Source organism: Trachurus japonicus, chromosome 4 (assembly GCF_045865225.1).
Source record: "Trachurus japonicus isolate A0001 chromosome 4, Traja_1.0".
Lineage (NCBI taxonomy): Eukaryota > Metazoa > Chordata > Actinopteri > Carangiformes > Carangidae > Trachurus > Trachurus japonicus.
This window is the reverse complement of record NC_140910.1, coordinates 26,587,595-26,611,918: the sequence shown is the minus strand read 5'-3', so window position 1 is coordinate 26,611,918 and position 24,324 is coordinate 26,587,595. Positions and strand designations below refer to the sequence as shown.

General features: G+C 39.4%; 2 protein-coding genes across 3 annotated transcripts; both read left to right on the top strand.

Annotated features, from left to right (window-relative positions):
- Nucleotides 1-579: 579 nt before the first annotated feature.
- Nucleotides 580-14,089, top strand: LOC146989069 (uncharacterized). 2 transcript variants are annotated; one of them, XR_015035736.1, is made up of 13 exons: nt 580-859; nt 2,193-2,346; nt 2,437-2,590; nt 3,717-3,923; nt 5,468-5,620; nt 5,714-5,801; nt 8,009-8,180; nt 9,666-9,822; nt 10,534-10,716; nt 10,818-10,902; nt 11,886-11,981; nt 13,374-13,786; nt 13,943-14,089. XR_015035736.1 is itself a non-coding variant. In XM_085775007.1 (12 exons), the coding sequence occupies exons 1-12, from the start codon at nt 757-759 to the stop codon at nt 13,517-13,519; spliced, it is 1,698 nt and encodes a 565-aa protein (XP_085631133.1). In that variant the 5' UTR covers nt 580-756; the 3' UTR covers nt 13,520-14,089. The 2 variants fall into 2 exon arrangements, 1 of the variants encoding a protein (XP_085631133.1); XM_085775007.1 differs by having other exon boundaries at nt 13,374-14,089.
- A 2,243-nt stretch (nt 14,090-16,332) lies between these two features.
- Nucleotides 16,333-22,880, top strand: tm4sf1 (transmembrane 4 L six family member 1). The gene is made up of 4 exons (XM_085775006.1): nt 16,333-16,603; nt 20,444-20,512; nt 21,423-21,565; nt 22,392-22,880. The coding sequence occupies exons 1-4, from the start codon at nt 16,424-16,426 to the stop codon at nt 22,588-22,590; spliced, it is 591 nt and encodes a 196-aa protein (XP_085631132.1). The 5' UTR covers nt 16,333-16,423; the 3' UTR covers nt 22,591-22,880.
- Nucleotides 22,881-24,324: the final 1,444 nt, after the last annotated feature.

Genomic DNA, 24,324 nt, shown 5'->3' with positions numbered 1-24,324 from the left:
GCTATCCACTGGATTGCATTATTCTATGATGTTTAGATTTTTGGTTTACATTCTTAAACTTTATTTTGTATCATAAGAGCCCCATAGTCAGTTAAATGTTACAGCCTTTGTAGAAAAAAAAATCCACACATTTGCTAAAGACCTACCCAACCATAACAATAGATAATTTTCAAACATCTCATGGTGATCTTTCTTGAACTGTTTTTGTAATATACTGTAGGTAAAATGCCAAAGAAAATTTGCCTAAAAAATAGGCCTACTACCTAGGTTGCATGACTGAGATCAATTCACTTTTCAATTATGATGATAAAGATTTGTTAAAACAAACAAACAAGCACACAAAAACAGCCTCCATGCCACTGAAGTGCTCAGCTAATGGAAACTCAAAGTTAGAATTTCGTGACTATCTGATAAAGGCAAGGAAAGGACTGAAAGCTCCAGAATAGCTGCTAAATGGAACCTGTGGTCCAGGTTAATCACGTCAAAAACGTTAAAAAAAAAAGTATTCTTGCATTTTTATTCTTTGAGAAGTATCATTTATGTAATTTATTTTCTCCTCCTAAAACTTTACATTATTTTACCTCAGCGTCTATCGATCGATGTCATCAGTGATCGACTGTTCTCTGCTGTCGTCCTTATTGAGCCGAACTCAATCGATATCCGAGTAACCGATCGGAAGTTGAAAGTACAAATCAGGTTTAGTTTTTATTGCTCTATCGACTTGTTGTTGTCTTTGCACCGACGGTCTCTGGCGGGATGGACAGCAGCGGCTTGTCCTTCTCCTCTCGACGGTCTCCCGTGGTGTGTTTACACGGCTGTGCAGCGTCCAACCAGCCGTTAGCTTCCAATGTAGGACTCGGTGAGTGTCACCAGTTGTTGTTGCCATAGAGATCCGGGATGATTGGCGGCAGAACCTCAAGCTCCTGCAACACCTCATACCAGCCCATACCTCATAAAAGTAGAAACGAGGAACACACACAGCTTTATACTGTGACAAGAAGCCTGAATAATCCAGAAGGAAGAGCGAATTAGCTTCTAAACTATCGCAGCAGCCTGGACTATGATGAAGATGGAGGAAAGGGAAGTAGTGAGTGACCATAACAAACAGAGTTTTAAATAAGTGATTTCTTCTCAGTAAATGGCATCAGTATGAAACACTCATACCACTGGGTGCAGAAGATATTGTTTGACAAATCTCATACTCCTAACAGTACATCAGTGCTATCAGTTAATTGATTAATTGATCTGTCTATTTTGCCAAATAGCTTGAACTGTCCAACCAACAGTTCAAAACACAAAGTTAGTCAGTTAACACCATATAAGATGACAAAGAGAGGAAATAGCAGGATAAAAAACTTGGGAATCAAACTACTAGTTGATCAGTTATGATACTGGTTAGTCACTTGTCAATATTATGTTTTATATAATTTTTAAGTTTTTTGTTTCGGAATATATTTGCCTGACCCTCCATTTTGCCAACTTCCTCTTGTTTATACCCATCGTGGGTTAGGATTAGTTGAAAGGGCAGACTGACCTCACTACATTACCAGGCAATTAAAGCAGAGCAGAGGGACTGAGAGACCCGTGTTTCAGTCCAAACACTCTATGTAAGTGATTGCTGTCGGAAGATATAACTATTTAAGACTTATATTAACACAAATATATCACTTACTTCTGCTTTAATACAACAGTGGTTCTCAAACTTTTTACAACAAGGACCCCTAAAGTGACACAAAATAAACACAGTCCTCCATCTGTTAAGGTTGTAGATGTTTTATCTGATAAGGTGTTTGAAACCCATGACACAATTGTTCAAATAAATTATGTCATTGTGAAAATAAATGATTCATTTTTGTCCCATATGGGCCTGTGGAGGTCTGTGAACCTCAGTTTGAGAACTTCTGATAATACAAGTCTGTCTGCCTGAAACTTGAAATGCAAATGGAGGTGAATGAGATGTAGATAATACAGCTCACAGAACCAAACCAAAACTGTTCCCATAGATGAATACCACTGAGAGCAAGCGATAAAAGTTATTTTTGGCCGATGGCGTGAAACAAGGTAATTTGTAAATCTAAGAGACTAAACAATGGAAAATCACTCCACATGTAGTAAATTCATAAAACATACTCTGAACACCGTGTTTGCCAGGAATGCTATTGTGATGCGTGTGTGTATGTGTTTGCATCCAGATGTCCTAAAGCGTGGCGGTAATGCGGCAGATGCTGCGGTTGCCATAGCAGTAGCACTGGCGGTAACAGAGCCGTGCAGCACCGGTCCTGGTGGAGACGCCTTCTGCTTGTTCTACGACGGAAACACTGGCGAGATCAGAGGACTGAACGGCAGGTAGAGACTCTTCTCTCGAAGTGATGCTGTTGTCGACTGTTCAATACAAAGTGATAATCTCTCTCTCTCTCTCTGTGTGTGTGTCCTCAGTGGTCGTTCGCCCAGAGCTCAGACCCTGGAGCTCCTGGAGGGCCGTGGTTACACCGCAGAGGCCCCTCCCTCACCTTTTGACGCACTGAATATCACAGTACCGGGGGCTCCTGCCTGCTGGTGTGACGCTGTGCAGCGGTTTGGTAGTCACAAGGTTTGAACGTGTTTGTTTGTGTGGAAGTGTTTGTGCTGGTGTGTGTTTTATGTAACTCTCAGGTAGCTAATATAATCATTCACATGTCATAAACAACCTAGATATAAACACACAGCAAAAAGGGACCATGGTGATATACACAAGACAACCATTCACAAACACAGTCCTAAACAGTGGTATTTAAGGATATGTAAACAAGGAGCGGAAAAAACTTTGAGTGGGTTCTTGATACATCCTCAGTTTGGTCAAACAGCAGTGTCATATGGTTGAGTTTACACAGGTACAGGCAAACGTTTAAACTTTAAAGTGAAGCTCTCAGAGTTGAAAGGAGCTATTTGTACATTTTATGCTTTTTTCCCCTATTGCTTCATACCTAATGTTAGAATAAACAGCTTGTAAGCTTCTAGCATCAATCTTCAGTCCTTTATCCACCATCACATCTTTTTTTTCTCCTGAAGTCAGCATACTGATCATCATTTTTTGATAACAAACCTGTGTTGCCTCCAATTTTCTCCCGAAGAAGTAGCACTGCCTTTGTTAATTAATTTCCTAACTAACTTAAAAACTTGAATTTTGACAATATAGATTTCCTCCAGTCAGTGTCAAAATAGCACAAATCTTCTTTGAATCTTTATGTAGTGGCAGTGAAGTTTTACTGTTGCTTTTGCTGTAAAAAATAAATCATATTAGTGTGGCTCCTATTGGATTTTAAGCTGATCATTTATTTAAAACTTAGGCATTAAAATAACTTTTTGCAACTGACATTCAATAATTATAGAAAGAGAAAATAGCAGATACTGTACTTAATATTCCAAAAGTTATGTCTGTCCATAATTACATGTGTATGATAAAGATTACTGTTCACAGGGGCCTTTCAGAATGTGTTGTGGGAAATGTATTATATTATTAATAAAATGTATTAATAGATGGTGAGTATTAAAGTGAATTATCCCCTTAATCACAATTAAGAGCCAACAATTCTTCTATGTTGTCTCTGGAAAACCTTAAGGGGAAATTACGAGTCTCCACACATTTTCTTTCCAAAACAATGACACACACATCCTGCTCGATGCTCAGCTTTTCTGTGAGGTAGTAAGTGTGTGTTTCCTCTGTCTGTATCCCCCAGCTGTCCTTTCAGGAGGTGCTGAGTGGGGCGGTGGAGATTGCAGAGGTGGGGTTTCCTGTTGCAGAGGTGGCAGCTCACCACTGGGCGAAATGGGTTGCTGCTCTGAGGGATACTGGGAAGGAACTTGGTGGAGACCTGCTGATTGACAATCATGCACCCAAATGTGGACAGGTATTCAGAAACCCTGCCCTGGCCCAGACCTTGAAGGTAAATCCCTAAAATTGAAATATATAAATAAGTAAAAAAGAAAAACAGAAAAACACAGAATCAGCACTGGAACAATCATTAAGACAACAAGGAAACAGAACAATTGTGCATCCGCCCAGAAATTGTTTGCTTTTCTAAGCTTGACGTACTCCTCTGCATGCGGAGACCTTTAATGCACCCAGAGGCATACTGGGTAAAAAAAGAAACCTTGAACCTGCTTGGATGTTCAACTTCACCTGCAAGTAAAAACAAGCAAGCTACAGTAAATGGAAGAAGGGATATAGACTGTACAGAGTTGAGAGAGGAGTGTACAGGATGCAGAGTCATAATCATTGCTTTTATAATCATTATCTAAGGACCCAAGAGTGACATGGCCAGATAAGAATAAAAACATAAATAAAACCTCTTTTCCACTGCTTATCTTTGTGATAAGTATAAATCAAGTTTTATTTTTATTAACAAATATGGCAGGATACATTATTAGTTTGTAGCTCATATTTCTGGTTTCTGGTTGCTAATATATTTTTAAAGCTTTTTAAAGGTGGTATCACAGCATGAAAAAACCTTGAGAAAACTTCTTTACATTACTTTACATTCTCTTTACATTACGCTAAGAATAGACCTGTTGTTATAGTCTGCTGCTAATTTACAAACAGGTTCTACAACATTAGAATAAAACTTAGTGACCTGAAATAAATGACACTATTAAATTGTATTGAATTATTTAAAGGGATACGTCAACATTTTGGTAAATTCGAGAGCATTTCGGAGTTGTTGGATTGTGTGAGGGAAAAGCGAAAGTACCGTGCGCCTCTGTTGCGTTAGCTGAGCAGCGTCTCTGCCCTGCTGATCTAAAAATAGCTTGCACCGACAATTAAAGGTGATTAACCTACTCCTAATTTCCCAAAATGTTGAAATATCCCTTTTTATCAGATTAAAATATTCAAGAATGATTTAAAGCATGAAGAATGGTGTGATGTCTTCCACTCTCTCCTGAGACTATGATTGTTTGTATGCGTGGACAATATAACATTCGTGGAACTTACTATGTAATTTCCTGTCAGTGACATGTCAGATGAACTGTGGCTGACCTCATCATATGCCGTTATGGTCTGCTCATGCTTCACCTTTAAAACACGCACAGGTTTTTGCTCTTTTACATGACGACATCAAACAGTCTTTCATTAGGAATCCAGTAACGCACAAAAAATGCCAAGTTACGCCTCTGCATACATACACACTCATGGTCCTGACAGTGTAAAACAATGGCAGTGACCTCACCCTCATTGATGGATGTTTCCGTTGAATCATAACAGTCATTCCTTGGCAATTGCAACGTATGTTACGTCATTGTGATACATTCACACACCCCTTCCTGTTCATTGATTGGAGTGGTGGGCACACACACAATGGTGGACGCGTGACCTGCATAACTTCAAAATCTGGACTCGTTAGGCCTCTCATTATTATATTGTCTTATTTGTTTTATTATCATGTTTTTGTGTCACTGTTGCCACAAGTTGATCGATTGAGTGTTTTGCCAGGAGCTGGGTGAACGGGGGAAACCAGCTTTCTACCAGGGCAGAGTGGCACAAGCCATCGTTGACGTCATCAGCCAACATGGAGGAGTCATGACCCTGGAAGACCTCAGCAGCCATGACAGTGAGGTCATCACGCCCATCAGCACAGAATACAAGGTGAGCGACCACAGATTGTTGTTGTATGTGTCGTGTGCTGTAATAACGTGGTCAGCGTCCACACGAGTGAATTGCCCCATTGTGTGTGTTCAGGGGGTGCGTCTGTGGGAGCCCCCGCCAAACAGTCAGGGACTGGCCGCCCTGCTGCTGCTCAACATCCTGGAGAACTTCCCCCTCAGAGGTAACCACAGGGACACAGAGGCAAACTGTTGTTCACTGAGTCTTTGAGCTTTGGGCATCTGAGTCTAATGTCTCCAGCCTAATCCAGTGGAGGTGAATGGACCTCTGTTTGTGCTGAATAAAACATGAATGAACTCTTCATGTGTAAGTTACAGTTGCTCCCTCAGCAAAGAATAGAGAGAATAAAAATGGAGATAAATGTAAACATATGCAAATAAATAAGATATTATTAGTATAACAAAAATATCACCTTTTACCAAAGATGGAGTTTATATCTCTTTCGTTAAGACATAACAATACAAAACACTTGATACAGTTTGAATTAGCTTAGCTTAGTTAGCTTGATATCTGATCAACCCAGTACAAGATCATATCAGTCTAATGATATTCTTCTGCCCTCCCCAAAAAAACAAAGTTAAATGATAATTAAAGTAACAGTATCAAGCAAAGAAATACAAGTTTTATCTCAGCTCATTCTCATACAATAATAATAATGATTAACTTTATTTGTAGACCAATTTTTACACATAAATTGCAACTCAAAGTTTGCAACAATTAGACATGAATTAGACCCCAAAACAGCTAGAACAGGACGAACTGTCTCCAAGGCAGTGTTTTTCAACCTTGGGGTCGCCTGGAATTCAAATGGGGTCGCCTGAAATGTCTAGTTATTGATTAAAAATTATTAAAATTTAACTAATTATTATTCTTTTTTAAATTATGATTAAAAAACCCCACAAACAATCTTAAACAACTGTATCTATAATTCATTCATGATTGACGGGGGTCACCAGAAATTTGTGATGTCAAAATGGGGTCACCAAGGGGGCAGTTGTGGGTCTGAGAAGTGAAGCTCACTTCCGCGTTCAAAAAACTGCAATCCCCCCGGCTTCCTCTGGGGGCTGGTGTCAGAAGGGAGCATTCCCCATAGACCCCCATGTTAAAATCGCCGATTTTACATCCTCAGTAAACATGTTAAAAGCCTGGTGTCAGAACGTTTTTTTTTCTCAATCGATAGTTTCTACCCCCGCACACACTCTGAGGGGGGTGAATTTTTTTTAAACTCTACCGTTTTACTGTTATTAGGTTAAAACTCTGACCAATTAGGGCGCGGAAACGTTGAGTGACAGGTCCGGAGCGGTCCGGAGACAGGCTGCTTCGAGGCCAGTGGGCGGGTTCTCGGCCGGCCAGTCCAACATGGCGCTGTCCAGGCCGCCATATTTGAGTCACAAAAACGACTCCCCAAAACCAATGGGTGACGTCACGGACGCTACGTCCATTCTTTTTACAGTCTATGGGGGTCACAAGCCCAAAAAATGTTGGGAAACATTGCTCTAAGTATATATATGAGAAAATAGAATATGAAGAAATTTGTGAGGATAAGACTGTTAAAGCAGAAGTAAGTGGTCCGGTCGTTTTCACTAATGCTGCGTTCCAGGCAGGCTTTTGAAATCGTAAATTACAGCTTCAAGTCACAACTTACGACTTTGTAGCGTTTCAGGCAACCCCCTCGTGTTTTTCCGACCTGTTTTACCGGTGAAAGTCACTGTAACGGCCACTCGTAACTTCCGACCGGTGAACTCGTACCAGATCGAACTGGTATGACTTCACGGTCGGAAAAATACGAGTTTCCTTGAACGCACCATAACAGTCCTCGTCCCTACGTCGCCACATTCACGGCGTCCCTTGGCTGCACACACAGCCCTGCATGCCGTTCTCTCTCCTCATTGGATAAAAACTGTAGGATACGATAAATGTTTTCTCCTCGGCTCAGAGCAGAGCAGAGGGACTGACAGACCCGTGTTTCGGTCCAAACACTCTATGTAAGTGATTGCTGTTGGAAGATATAACTATTTAAGACTTATATTAACACAAATATATCACTTACTTCTGCTTTAATATTGTACTGTCATATACTGTACACGTCACATGTTTAACTATTTCAACACAGCAGTACATAACTCACTCCTCATATCAGTTCATTTTTGGATGTCAAGTTCAATAATATTGATAAAATTAGTCACTGAAGTTCTCATTAATGCTGTGATGTCCAGTCTGAGCAGCTTCCTTAGTACTGGGGTGGCCACCAATAATAATAATACATTTTTTATTATCAGCCCAGTGACTCACTGTCCGACTCACGGCCATGATACCACCATGAGGTATCTAATTCATCTAGTGTGTGTGTGTGTGTTTGTGTGTGCGTAGCTATGGGTCACAATAGCGCTGACTACGTCCATGTTTTGGTGGAGTCCGTGCGATTGGCTCTAACAGATGCTCTGCGTTACCTCGGCGATCCAGACCATGTGACCCTCCCTCTGGAAACGTTACTGGACAAGGGCTACAGCCACCAGCGAGCGCAGAACATCAGCATGGACAGGTGTGTGTGTGTGTGTGTGTGTGTCTGTGTGTGTGTTAGTACCGGTGTGCACCAGTCATGATCTGTTGACTTTAGATAGGACTGTAGACTTTTACCTCCCCACAACCTGAAAGCTCATCCCCTCATACCTCTTCCCTCCACCACTGCTCTGTCTGCTGTGTGTGTGTGTGTGTGTGTGTGTGTGTGTGGGTGTTAGAGAGAGAGAGAGAGTGTGTGGGTGTGTATTTTGGAAGCCATTTGTATTTATTGTCCAGCGCTGTAGACTTTGAACAGTGGGTCATTGTCATTTGTAAGACAAATACAAACAGACTATAAAAGTATAAAACAACGTAATGGTCTCTCAACGTACACACACACACGCACGCACACACACACACACACACACACACACACACACACACACACACACACATTACTGAGGATGTGTTACAGAAGCAAACACAAATACTTACACTAACTCCTCACCTTACTGTATCACCTGACTTAACCTACATTAAACTAGTGTCTTGCTGTGAACATGAACAATGAGAAAATCTTAGGGATAGTTCAACATTTTGGGAAATTGGCCCATTGCCATAATCCCTATAGTCATAGCAGTAGGTTCGTTACCTTTAATTGTTGGTGCAAGCTATTTTTAGAACGGCGGAGCAGAGCCGTGAGCTGCTCAGAGCTACGCTACGGAGGCTCATGGGATTTCGTGGTTTCCCTCATCAAACTCACCAAATACACAATCCAACAACTCCAAAACGCTCTTGTGCAAGTTGTGACCTGCACATTCACCACGCTATGAGATAATAACAGAACGTTACAAGATAGAGTTGCTTTCGAGGTAAATTCATGCAAAACCGCTGATGCGCGTTCCCGTCCGGGGCAGTTTTTCAGCAAGCAGTCTCTGCATTTACCTTGAAAACAACTCTGTCTCATAACGTTCTGTTATTATCTCATAGCGTGGTGAATGTGCAGGTCACAACTTGTCCACCAGAACGTTTTGGAGTTGTTGGATTGTGTATTTGATGAGTTTGATGAGGGAAACCAAGAAATCCCATTAGCCTCCGTAGCATAGCTCTGAGCAGCTTGTGGCTCTGCTCCACAGTTCTAAAAATAGCTTGCAACTACAATTAAAGGTAACAAACCTACTGCTAAAACTATAGGGATTATAGCAATGGGCCAATTTACCAAAATGTTGAACTATCCCCTTAACTTCATACTCTTTATCTTTTACATGCACATAATAAACCACGTAACTGAGAAAAGACAGGTGAGAACTGCAGCAGCCTGGTTAAAACCTGGGCTAAATGTATAGTCCCTGATCAGACACACTGCAGTACTTCTACCTGTTTCTTAATTTCTGTTCTTTCTGGCTGGATTTACACAACCATGATAATAATAATAATAACAAAACAAATCCGGAAACTTAATTATCATTAATCACTTGTTGTATTTAACATATATATATTATTTTTATTTATGTGTGTGTTTTTGTAGGGCCATGGAGGGGGTGGAGCCTGGCCCAATCACAGGAAGTGACACAGTCTATTTTTGTGTGATTGACAGTCAGGGCAACGCCTGTTCATTTGTTAACAGCACCTACATGGGCTTTGGTAGCGGACTGGTCCCAAAGGACTGTGGATTCTCACTGCAGGTGTGTGTGTGTGTTTACAAAGCAACCAGGAACTCGAAAAGAGTGGAAAAATGACACAGGTATTTATGTAAATGTTCAAATCTGTGGTGATAATCACTTGAAATAAAATTATTGAACATATCAGGTTTGTAAAAAAACCCAAAAAAACATACTGTATATACTGTATATATATTTACACACATAAATCCCACAGAAAAATGAAAGAAATAAAATTTGTCTAAAATCTGACAGTCTTTTTCATATGAAAAGTGATTTTTATCTCAACTCAAATGTCCTTTTTCATTCAAAGTCTGTCTGTAAATCACTGAGACTACTAGTAACTAGAAGATCACATATGAACTTGTCTCCACACAATATTTGAGTAAAGTTGTATTATTGTAAATGAAACGACAGACAGACGGACGGACTCTGGTGTGATGCTGAAGTCATTTACAGGCTGAGCATCATGAGTGTGGCGGCATTTGACGACAACAGCTGACTGGAGAAAGCTTTTCATATTTTATTGTGCTGTTTTGCATCATAACATCACCTTAGAGGAGCAGGAATGAATGATGTGTTTGTGTATTGTGTGTGTGGCTAATCAGGAACCAGGCCTATGAGGATATTCAGCTGTTGTACACACTGTAAACAGAACAAATAGAGATCATTTACTATGGATGGATCATAATATCATCATGACGTGTTAATAAATAAACAATTTCTCCCTCTCAGAATCGCGGCGCCAGCTTTTCTCTGCGTCATAACCACGTGAACTGTATCGCTGGTGGGAAGCGGCCGTATCACACCATCATACCCGCGCTCCTCACCGCCTCTACGGCCACGTCAGAAAAACCCAGACTCCTCGCTGCCCTCGGGGTAATGGGGGCTTTAATGCAGCCACAAGGACACATTCAGGTACACCAGCGAATTACGGGAAAACAGACGTTGAGGCAAAGAATAAAACTGATCCACTGATATTGATCATTATGGATGTGTGTGTGTGTGTGTGTGTGCAGGTGTTGTTAAACATGTTGGAGTTCGGGATGAATCCTCAACAAGCTCTGGACGCACCGAGAGTCTATGTACATCACAACCTAAAAAGTATGAACACTGCAACCACACACACACACACACTATGACCTGATTAATGATCGAGGAAGATGTGTGTTTAGTCAAAATACTATATGGTGCTGGTGGTGTTAGACTTCCTCTAGTTCTTCCTCTGATCAGATAAGCCACACTGACATTTATTATTTATTTATTTAATGTGGTTTTAGTGTGTTGTATAGAGACACAACAGCTGTTTACTCTTCACTAATTTAGGGAAATTCTTTTTTTATTTGCCCTGGTTTGTTGTTATCACACTACATAATGATGCAACTCATTTACTGACAAGCACAGACTTTGTAGAATTACATAAAGCAAGCAGTGAGTTTGTATAAATGTAATTTATGTATATGCCTATATAATAGAGAGATAAAGATTAGTGATAATATATTAGAATAAATCCATATATGTATAGGCCTATGTATTAGATAGATAAAGATTAGCGATAACATACTAGAATAAATCCAGTTTATTGTATAGATTATAATGACAAGGAAGCTTGATAGCTAATTTATGAATAGGGGGTGAGAGTAAATAAGTTTCCCTTCTTCCCACTCCTTTTCGGATATGAAAAAAAAGAAATCTAATTATTTTCATTTTAAATTATTTTTGTTTTTTCATGTGTTGTCTTTGTAAAGTATTTATTTGTTATGTCTGTCCATTGTTGTATTATTTCTTTTAACTGAAACTAACTAACTAACATATGAATTACAACATTGATATATTTACCCCAACATTCATTCAGGAATTAAACATTAAAATGTGTGTTTTATTGGCCAGAAAAATGTAACTGTGTGTTTTTGTATGAGTGATGGTTGATACCTCATAATATTTGCTCTAGTGGTCAGCTATTGTAACTTGATTTGTAAATAAGAAGAGAATTATGGGAGTTTTGTACAAAAATAGAGATCTGCCTCCTGTTTTTATTAGAGCACTGTTTGTTTTAATCATAATCTGATCGACCTTTCTGTGTCCAGCCGAGGAGTGGTGGGTGAATCTGGAGGAGGGGGTCGATCAGGAAGTGGCAGAGGAGCTGAAAAGACGAGGACATAAAGTCAACTGGCCAATCACAGGTACAAAAACACTGGTTTGAAATGCAAAGTGTTTGATACAAAGTCCAGATTTCGTTATTTGCTTCACACATATTTGATAAAAATGGGTGTTGCTTCACTCAGAAGCTAATGTGTTACATTAATAGTTTATAAGTAAAGTCCACAAACAGATGAGAGCATGGCTGAAAGAGCTGCTGGTCCCAGATCAGTAGGATCAGACCACAGTTCCCCAAAACCTGCTGCTTCCTGTTGTAAACAGGAAGTTTTTATTTGTTTCTCTTTCCTACGCTGACATCAGAGCGGGTCAGTGAAGTTGCTCTGTGGGTTAGGTCACATTGTTAAATGCAAATTATTGTAGAGTGCTTAATTCCTACGCATACTCTTTCTTGGTGATGCTTCTCTGTAGTAATATTTTCAGGTGTGAGTGATGGGAAACAAAGTACAATTAGTCAGTTCTTCCTGGATGCTCTCATCTTTATATGGCACAGATCATGCTGGATCATGCTGGCCTCCTTCACTCAGTTTCCCAGAAACTGCTGTGACCAACAAAGTGATTCCAGATGTGGCTTTTGTTTTTGTGGAAAAATGAAAAATAAAAAGTAAAAAAAAATAAATAATAAAAACTCACCAAATACACAATCCAACAACTCCAAAACGCTCTTGTGCAAGTTGTGAGCTGCACATTCACCACGCTATGAGATAATAACAGAACATTACGAGACAGAGTTGCTTTTGAGGTAAATTCATGCAAAACCGCTGATGCGCGTTCCCGTCCGGGCCAGTTTTTCAGCAAGCAGTCTCTGTATTTACCTTGAAAACAACATGTTGGTGTGAAAAGTCTGATGAATTAACAAACAAATAAATTAAACTGTACAACTTCTGATGCTAAAATTAACCAGTGAGCCAAGTTTAGGCTCTGTAGAGCTTCTCTGGCCTGTGTGTGTGGATTAAATACCTCATATGGGGGTTTAAGTCATCACACTGATAATTGTTAACAAGAAAATTTAAATTCCCATCACTAAGAAATAAAACAGTGCTTTTTCCTATCTACATTAATGCCACCTTTATCTCACAACTTATTTTAAGATATTACATCCCTCCTATGAAGCAACTCATGTTTTTCTTACTTAGAAATAAGTTTATACTTACTTAGTATATTTTATCCTTTTGTTAATTTATTGTATCTCATGTATCTGTAGAAGCTACATAACTACTCACCAGTGAGTCTCCAGTAACAAAAATTCTCAATATACAATCAAAGCAGAAGACAGTAAAACAGCATTTTCAAGCACTAGCATCTCACATGACCCACTGATGTTTTATATTATAGTGACAGACTGAGACGGGATGGAACAGTTTAATGGGCTCAATGCATTTTATTTCCTCCATTTATCTTTTCATTCAAACACACAGGACACACAAGGTCTCAGTTTGGGCGGGGCCAGATCATCACAGTGGGGGATTGGTGGAACCCGTCTGTCAATCAAGCCGATCATCCAACCAGGGTGCTGTGGGCCGGATCAGACCCCAGAGGTGATGGGTGTGCTCAGGGTTACTAGACGCACTTCACCTCCACTGATCTCCTATGTGGATGCACAGTAATAATATGAAGTGGCGAGGGGAGCAGCATCAGTATCAGACTGTGAGCACTTTTATTCAGCTGATTTTTATTACCATGAGTGACTTGACAGAAATTCAGGATATGAAAACAAGCACCTTCATTAAGTGTCTAATTCATCATGTTCTCATTAGCACTTGCTAGATTTCTCTCTTGTAAGCATACATGCTCAAGCTGCTCATTTAAGTGAGTAATATTGCTACTTAATGTCATTCATGTAGATGAACAACAGCAGCATCAATTGAACAAATGTTTGTGTCACATTATATTACAAACTGAAGATGCCCTTTCTGATCATAGCATCACTACAGACTGAATCTAATCTTCCTCCCTCGGTAAATGACAGTGTCATATTTTGCTCAAGGTGATATTTTATAGAGAAACAGAGTTCGGATCATGTAGTATGTGATGTAAGTTAAATCAATCTCCAGTCCAGATATTGTCTTTTTCCTGTCAAAGTGCCTAATGATTTTAAATGTTTTAGAAATGGTAAATAAATGCGGCTTGTTTATTTTGTCCTCTGTTTCCTCCTCTGTACCTGATGAGGAACTGATATTGTCTTAAAACGTCACAAAAACCATCCTAATTACAGTTGCAGTCAGTAATTCGTTTTTTTGGGTCTCAGCATCTTGACAACATGGATGTGCATGAGTTTAAAAGCTGGTCTTTCCTCAGGTATTAGATCATTTATAGCTGTAATCTCTGACTTCAAAGATCAAAGAGATAAATTAATGTAGTATTTTTACCACTATAATAAGACCAACTAATGGACGTATAATTGTCTCTCCTGTAGGTAATGGTACATCATGTCACTCATAGTCCCTAGAGCACAAATCTTTATATTTTGCTTGTTCGTTGACATTTTCACCATCATAAAACTTTCTGAGCACATTCATGTTTCCCCTGAGGACAAACTTTTGGCATTTCGGATGCTCTGTGAGCTGCGGTGTAGAGCTAACATCTGTAAACAACAGATATTGCACAACGTGTTGATGAAACCCTTCTGTGTGGATTCCAGCTCCCCTGATGTTTTGCATTTAGATTTTAACTCATTCATTCATTGTGTGTTTTCAAGCATGCTGGTAAAAGTGGCTAGTTTTGCACAAATATGTCAGGAGGACAGATACAATAAGTGATGCTACAGTACATGCAGTGACATTTTATTGTGTGAAATGCAGTGAGTTGAGTTGGTAAACATCTCATAAGCCACTTTAAGCAGCAGCTCACACATGTTTCTACCTCAGCACAAAACGCTCGATGTAGAAACATGATGTTGAACTTTGTGTCAATGTTGATCTGCTTACAGCTCCAAACCCAGCCTGGTACTTTAAACAACCATGTGCTCTGTCACCCCAAACACACAAACACACATACACACACATAATAATCTGTCTTAATTAACACAGCTTGTTAGTGCGGGTTGTTAGTGGACGGCTCCAGCTTACGTTTATCTGGATGTGCTACATACCAGCTGGATTAGAAAGAGCTCACAACATCCTGGAGCCTGAAACACACATGGGCTCAGTCTCTGTGGCTTTCTGACGCAGCACTGTTTGGAGTCATGTTGTGCCCCATTGCCCTACATAGACCTGCTGAGTTGTTTTGTCACTGTGACCCAGAAAGAGACAGACATTTTTATCTTATGAGCACATTTCAGGGGAAACATTTAGAAACATGAATGAAACATGTTGATTTATTGGTCTTTTGGGTGTTTATCCTTTCATGTTTTTGGACTGTTGAGGGTTTATTGTTCACCGTGACGTTTGAATCAATCAATGAGTCAGTGACTCAAAGCTACACTTACATTCTCTGCTTTAGAGGTGATCAATGAGCAAACAATGAGACAGAACAAACATAAACAATGAAACAGACTAAATGACCATGAAAAACAGAAACAAGTGAAATAACGACAATAAAATAAAGGATGAAGAAAAAATAGATAAAAAGGAGAGACAGCTACACTGGTGTGACCAAAAGTTTAAGGTTCTGTTTTTTTCTATTCTACAGTATATCAACTAAACAAATGGTCAGATTAATGCTGAAATGATTAGTCAATTAATTGATTAATGTATCAGAAGAAAAACCATACAATATTGATTGATACAATTTATCAATAAATCGATAAATTGATAAATTGTTAAAAAGCTAAAGCCATTCTAAAGCAATTTATTTAGTAAAGATGCCAAAAATAATGTGTCTCACTATCTATCTATCTATCTATCTATCTATCTATCTATCTATCTATCTATCTATCTATCTATCTATCTATCTATCTATCTATCTATCTAGATTATTTTTTTTTACAGATCAAAGTTTTGTACATGATTGTGTGAACTGTGGAGGAAAAAGGGATAAGGAAAAAATGCACTGATTATGTATTTAAACATGTCAACCTGTTGTTGTGACTCAGTAACTCTGAGGGAAATTAATTCTTTAGAGTGCTGTGTGAGGCCCCGCTGCTGCTAAGAGGCTGTGGGAAACACACACACACACACACTTACACACCCTCTCCCTCTCGTGGGATTTTTCATATTTCTGTTTAGCTGTGTGCAGCTGACTGTGTTTCCTGGCGCACGTTGGGTCATGGCAGAACCCCCTCACTAAGGGATGCAGAGTCACACACACACACACACACACACACACAGACACACACACACACACACACACACTCACACACACTCACACACGCGCACACACACACTCTCACACACACATCCACTTGTTTTGGTTTCCTGGCTCCCCCAGCTGCCCTCCCCTCTGTCTCTCAGTCTTTCGCGGCTCTCCTCGGTCCAGTCCACTTCTCTCCTCTCCTCCCAGCGGTCGTGTTTTGTGTTTTAGGAGAACGATGTGTTGCTCTGTGGGCTTCGCCAGGACTCTGGGTCTGGCCCTGCTGCCTCTGGCCCTCTGCTGTATCCTGGCCAATTTGCTCCTGCTGTTTCCCCATGGAGAGATCTCCTACATCGAGCAGAACCGCTTGGCCAGCTACATCTGGTACTTTGGTGGACTAGGAGGTGGAGGACTGATGGTGAGTGAATTGTTTTAATGAGATGATGAAGTCCTCCAGTCATCCATGGTGTTATGGATCTAGATTTCTTTGTTCGCTTTATTATGATACTGACTTTTTACAGCTTTCTGATTATTCTGGTGGCAACTTTGAAAACCAAAATTAGCTGTGATCACCACATGGTGTAAACTTTAAGTGAAATAATTTTACATTCAAAATTTCAACTCTAGAAACATGGTATCACTTTCCTTTAGTTTTAAGTCCTCAAGAGTTGTTATAGTTTTGACTTACGTTAAGTTTCATTTGTTTAAATTTATAATACAACACCTCTACACATAGATTATTGACAAATTCTTCATTTATTATCATTCATTATCTGTTGTCACCCTTTTCTTGGGAGTTTTTCTTCAGTCGATGTGAGGGTCTAAGGGCGGAGGATATTGTTATGATACTGCGTAAAGCCCCTTAGACAAACTGTTTATAAAAATGGGCTATACAAATAAACTTGCTTTGACATTATTCAACATTTTCAGCCACCAGTGTTTTCTGAGCTGCTTGGGGGAACAGATCAGACATTTTAACATACTCTTAGTTTGAATTCTTAAATTTTTTTAACCATTTTTTTTCCATATAGTAGGAGCAGATGTGACTTTAGAGGGTAAAGAATCAGTCTGGTCTATTTGACTGCAAGTTTTAAACTTTTAAATTTACTATAAAGCACACATGTATTTTGTCTTGTCATACAAAACATAATTTGTCCTGTTCTATATAAAGAACAAAACGTTTGACTTCATACTCATTCACTGTGATGAATGAAGAGAAGTGAAGGTCAAATCAGAGGGAGGTTTTGAATGGGGGGGGGGGGTGACGTGGTATCAGATCAGAGCAGATTAGATTATTTTGCCTGGCAGAGACTAAAACAATTAATGGATGTTGGTTCAGTTGAGGTCAGTGGTGCCACATGGTGACAATTATCACTATTAGCTACACTGGGGAAAAAAAAAACAGTGACGAGATTCACTTTTCATCTGGTACTCATCTGGAACTGAAGCCTGTGAGATTCTTTAGAAACCACATTTTGACCCAGTTTTTATCCTCATTTAAACCAAAGTGAATGAGATTCTTTGACAGTGTTTGCGCCATGTGACACCGACACAGCCATGAACTTTTCTCTGAAAACGATCACCACCTCCCCTCCTCCCTTATGCGCAGAGACAGACGCTGGCACATGGTGATCCATTGGTGACAGACAGACTGAGGCCTCTTTATTTATCCAACCAAAGCTGATTAAACAATCAATAGGGTTTTTTAATTTGCTCTTCTCTTCGTAGATTAGTTGCAATTTACTTAAAAACAACACAAGCCTTGACTCATAAAAACATAGTTTTTAGCCTATAAAAGATGTGAATTGTCTCCCCTCCAGCAGCACCATTCAGAGTAGGTACTGTATGTTTGCAGTTGTTTATTGAGAACAATGAAGCGCTGTGTGAATTAATCTGTCTGCTCTACATGCTGCTGATCTGATGGGTTTATGCTACCACTGAGCAGAAAGGTTCTGTTCTTTTAGTTTGGTTTTATGCAGGAACAGAGGACAGATTGTGTTTTTCCCAGACAAGATTAAGCCATCTGAACGTTCACTCTCAAGAATTGTGTGTTAAAAACATAGATACTGTAGCAGATATGAGGGATTTTCCACTATATTACCAGTGCGTTTTTGACTATTTCAAACAGTGTTTTTCTCATGGAGAACAAATGAATATTAAACAGGCACAGATTTTGGAGCCACACTATTCATCATTGTTGGAAAACTTTATTTATAGCAGTGGTGAATCAGCACTGAAAGTATAGCACCCAGCGTTTTAAACAGAGAAGAATAGGCAGAACAATGACCGGAGGAATTTTAAAATCAACTTACGAGAGAGAGAGAGAGAAGCCTGAACCTTTGATGACTCTTTCCTATCTAGTGAATGATCATATATCATCACAATAAAAGTAAAGGACAATGCACCATGACCTGATGGGAAATGTTGAATCTTAATCTTAATCAAACCGGAACAACACAAATGGGAGAGAATCACAAAACATCATAGGTCGACTACGACCAATCTGATTACTTTAAAGCAGGGGAACTCAGCAATAAACGCCTCCAGTAAAAAACTGATTTAAAGGACGGATTACATCTAATAACTTAGTATTTGAAGAGTGCACATTAGTTGATGTAGCTTATGTTTTTTCCCCCTTTGTCTGAGATAACTTTTTCTTAGTTTTCTTTGTTTTTTCCTCTTTGGTTTCCTTTGTGGAACGACAGAACGTTAAAGAGTCAAAGAGCAAAGCGAACCCCTCTGAGAGGAATCTATCTTTAACTTCCCTTCCTTCGCGTCCCTCACTCTTCCTCCCTCTTTTTTTCCATCTTTCTCCCTGTCTTCCTTTCTCGCTGTGCACTTCCCACTGCATTGTCAGTGTCGCTCTCGGTCTCTGTTGAAACCTTGGTGCTTTAGGGGTGGACATCCAGGATGTGTATGTAACGATGCCTATGATCTCTGTGTGTGCATGTATGTGTGCGTGTGTGTCTGAGTTTAAAACCTTGGGAACTTCCTTCCCTCTGTTAGGATGTGATAGTCCATGACTTCTGGGAGAGAGACAACAGCACAGGAAAGAGGAGGAGAGGAAAAGGGGAGGGAGTGAATAGTAAACACAACACAGGCAGATGTGGCATTGCCTCTGTATCACGCTCTTTATGCAGCCAGTGTTCCTGTTTACTCATCACCAACCGCTTTACTCCCATACTCCCCCATAAATCATGTTTCCACAATGCCCTGACTTTATGGCTTTACAGCTGTATAGTCAGCTGTAGTGTTTTTAACAACACTGTGACACAACTATTCATCTGCCAGCTGATGAAACACTTAACCCAGGTTGAAATATTTAATCATTAAATGAAATGCAATTGAATTTGGCAGAGAAAGGACACCAGAGGCTCTATTTAGCTTTATACACTAGGCCTAAATTACTGCAAATCTCTAAATTGTAGCCTAAGGGTCAAAGTCAAAGTCAAAGTGTCTTTATTTGTCCCAAACGGGGAAAATTGATTTGCAGCCAGGAAGATCCACACATTCAAACACATACACAAATAGATTATCATGGGCAGATTAAAAGGACCTACTGCAAGATAAGATATGATTAAAAGGTGCCAATAATGTACACTGTACAAACAAATAAATAATAAACAACATGACCTAAAGTGCAAATGCAACGGGCAGGTTACAACAGCCGTGTGTGTCCATAATGAATCTCTATTTATAGCTAATATATTCACCCTACAATGTGTTATTTAAGGACTTGTGACATTTTTGTGCTAAAGTAACCTCAAAAATGTAAAGGGGGAGGGAAAGCTTTTGCTAACAGCAACATATCCATCAAGTTGTTGGTGCTACTTGAAAAGTATTAGGCCTTGTCCAAAATAATTCTCTATTCATAGTTTAGCTTACCCCCCAATGTGTTAATTGAGGTCTTGAATTTTATGTGACACCGTATGCCACTGTACATTAACCTCAGAAATGGAAAGTGGAAAGAAAAAGTAGCATCATGCTAACAACAGCATTTTGTTAATGTAGCCTATGGGAGAAATTAATGATTGTAGGCCACATCTACAGTAGCTCGCTAGCTGCTAGCAAAAGGAGGCAGGGTCAAAGTTTTGTAATCTATCTGTCAATGCAGCTGAAGAAATGCAGCTCAAGCATCCCTCTGAATAACCTTGAGTAATTTCCCTCACCTCATAAATGACCATTACTACCATCTCTAATGGATAAAATGTTCTTTAAAGTACTTTTGTTAAGAAACATTTGTATTTTGTGCTTCCAGATGCTGATTCCATCTGTGGTCTTCATCACTCTGGGGAAATGTGGCTGCTGCTGGAAAGATAGTTTAATGGTGAGATGCTTTTTAAAACATCCTGTTTTTCAATTATGTAAATGCTATGCTTGTGTTATCAGATACATTGTCTTTCTGCCAGTGTATTTTAATCTGTCTTTTTTTGTTGTTGCAAACAAATAGCCTAAATATAAACAAATATAAACATATGACATATCTCACTGTTATTTTAGGAAAATTTCACTTCCTGAATAGATGATCCCTGAATATTAAGTTAAATCTTTATTTTATGTTCATATATTTTTCACTTTCAGTTTTCCTTAATCCAGTATTTTTCATTTGGCTCCAAAACTCTCTTTTACCCGTTGTTACTCTTCACTATTTTATTTCCATTTTCCCATTTTTTACTCACTACTTGGAGAATAATACAGTACAGTTGTCATTAAGCCAGCTAACACTGAGTCCTCATGGGGTGGAATGCTAATGCTAATCCAGCTATGATAATTCAACAAGGGTCCCATTGTTAGGTAACACTCAACAAAGTAAGCTTGGCTCACACCACTCAAGCCACATGCACAGCTGCAGAGTGTGCGTGTGTGTGTGTTTGAGAAAGAAAGAGAGAGAGAGAGGGTGTTGAATTTAGCCTACTTTAGTTCTGATCTTTTTTGGAAAGGAAAACACATTTTTACAGCATTTAAGCACAACCACATGAAAATACACCGCAACAAAAACAAACACAAGTCAGTTAAAAGACAACAAAATGGCAGTACTATACATGCAGTTCAAACAGTAGGGGTGTGTGTGTGTGTGTGTGTGTGCATTTGTGTGTGTAGCACCTGTCTCTGTCTGAGAAGTGAAACAGCTTCCTCTTTGTTCAGAGAAACAGAAAGTCACTCAAATATCCACAAAAGCTTCCAAACACATGCACGTCCTTTAAAAACACCGTGTGAAATTGTTTCCCTCTCTCTAGATGTGTGGGTCTGTGATGGCGGCCGTGGTCGGCCTGGTGGGATCCACCTACTGCTTCGTTATATCGGGGTTCGCCTTGATGCAGGGTCCAATGTGCTTCACCTCTTATGGATGGTCGTACCCATTTGCAGAGCAGCGCGGCAGGTAGGAGGATACTGTGGTTTGTGTGTGTGATGGCATTGTGATATAAATAATTAATGTAATTAATTAATTAATTAAAGCAGAAGTAAGCGATCCGGTCGTTTTGGCTAACTTCCTGTCAGCCGATGGAGTTAGCAGTCCCCGCCCTCGTCCCTACGTCACCACATTCACGCGCATCCCTTGGCTGAAGAGAGAACCGACCCTTTATGCCGTTCTCTCTCCTCATTGGATAAAGGTTGTAGGATACAAGGAAAGTTTTCTCCTCGGTTTACAGCAGAGCAGAGTGACTGACAGACCCGTGTTTCAGACCAAACACACTATATAAGTGATTGCCGTCGGAAGATATAACTATTTAAGACTTATATTAACACAAATATTCCGCTTACTTCTACTTTAATAAAAAAATTTTTTTTAATTAATTACCTAGCTGGTGTCTTCCTGAGATGTAATTATCAGTATTTAAGAGTAATGCACAAACCACTCACACCATTAATCAGCAACAATTTTGATGACTGATTAATCACTATTTGATATATGCAAAGTTTTCTATTTTATTTTAATTTGAAAATTGAAAATCTTTAGACTGGTTGTTTGCTGGTGGACATAACCTTATTATTGCAATTGTAATATTATTATTACAATACTTTGACCCTAATAATTGGAATAAGAGACTTTTAAGTGTTCTCATTCTGTACCCTGCTCCTCATTTTCATATATTGGTTCACGTTAATGCCAACTTTAACAGCAGTTTATGTACAGTATTCCTTCATATTTCAGAACACTTTTGTGATTTTCTCTTTACCCTGATCTCTCTCTCTCTCTGTCCCAGGTATCTGCTGCAGCCTGATACTTGGTCGCGGTGTCAGCAGCCGCTTCATATTGTGGAGTGGAACGTGACTCTACTGTGTGTTTTACTGGGTTTGGCTGTGCTGGAGTTCGTCATCTGCCTTTTACAGCTGGGCAGTGGTTTAGTTAACGCCGTGTGCCGGCCCTGCTGCTACAAGCAGGAGTACAGTCTTAACGCGTAGACAAACACACACGTGTGTATGTAGACTCACCTGCACAGACAAATACTGTACGTGCATGTGCACACATTTAAAAAAAACAACAACAACAAATTCACACATGAAGCACGCAGCCTCATTGCCCAGCTCATACTGTATGTGCGTGTGTGAGTCCAACACAACGCATTGTTTAGACACACGTACACATGCACTGTCATGGACTTCTGACAACTATGTCAGCTTTGTGTTACCACTGTATCTTCAAGCCTTCAAGTCGCCCCAGTGGCACAATCAATATGCAGTTATTGATGACACCAGCGTTTTTGTCCATAATGATATACTGTATGTGTGTATGTGTTACTCCAGGCAAGGGAGAGGAGGATATACTGTATTTTTTTTGGATGGTGAAAGAAACTGCAGCAGATTCACATACGTATACAAAATATTAAGAAAGAACTGAAGCAGCCTTTATCATGATAATAATAATAATAATGATGATGATGATATGTAGGTAACAGGTGTCACTGAAGTGATACTAGTGACAATTGTTCAGTCACTTTATGATATCCATTATTATTATTATTATTATTATTATTACTTTGTGTTGTTTGCATTGGGTTTAGTCCATAAACCTTTTACCAGTGTTATCAAAGGAACAGAGCAGTAGCAACAAACCAGCAGCCTGGGTAAAGGTCATAATGCCTTAAAAATCAATATCATTAAACTATTGTAGAATATTCATGATGGCTGCCACCTCCTCTGGTATAGTATTGTGGGCATTTTACTGTTGTTGATGGTGTTCATATAGGGGCTGATGAACATTTCTGTAGTTTTAGTTATTTTATTTTTCAGTGTTATTTTGTGGTTCCAACTTTCACACACAGTGTTGGACGACTTACGGATTACAAACAAATTTGTGTGTGCGTGTGTGTTTGTACATTTGTTTTCATTTTCACAGCATTTTGTTGTAAATTGTTTTATGTCTTTCAGATTCTAGCTAAGTGCTAACGGACATTTTATATATATTTTAGCGACATATTTTTATAATGTATGTGTTATGTTTGTGCTGCCTTGAATTAAAAAAAACTGTTTCCATTTTATACGTTAGTGTTTGATTATGATGATTCTTTTTTTTTTTTTTTTACTTTTCCAAAACCTTCAAAAAGTGGAAACTCCCAGGTCAGTTACTGTATCTTCAGCCGAGGCAGTTAACCCCCAAATTCCCCAAAGATATCAGCGGTAAACAGCTGGTCGCATGAAGCAGAGACAGATGTGCGAGTGTGTGTATTCATGCGTTCGGCCCTTTCCTGCACTTTCTCCAAGCTGGTGCTATAAATCACCTGTTTGCCAGTTTATCAGGTGTCACTTTTTCTTCCTCTTAACTAAATTCTAAATGTTTAACCCTGCCCTCTTTTACAGAGGAGGGGAGGGGAAAGCGACGCAAGAGCAGTGTGTTATCTTAGGTAACAGGTCAGCATTTGGGTTTGTGCAAATGTGCACATGTAGCCTGCTTATATGTTGTAATGGCTTTCTGCACCAGAGATCGTTTCCTGGAGTGTCCAGAGTTGCGTAAATGTCCCTGGTTTTATCCTGTGAAATCCATAGGACATATTAAAATAACTTAAAGCCTTAAAATGTTTGTAAACCAGCCTAAATATTTACTTAAGAACGTTGTGGAAGTGATTCTGATGTTGAAATAATGAAACTTCTTGGTTTTGTTTGGTTTTTATTTAGTTTTTCAGTTTTTTTTATTTTTTT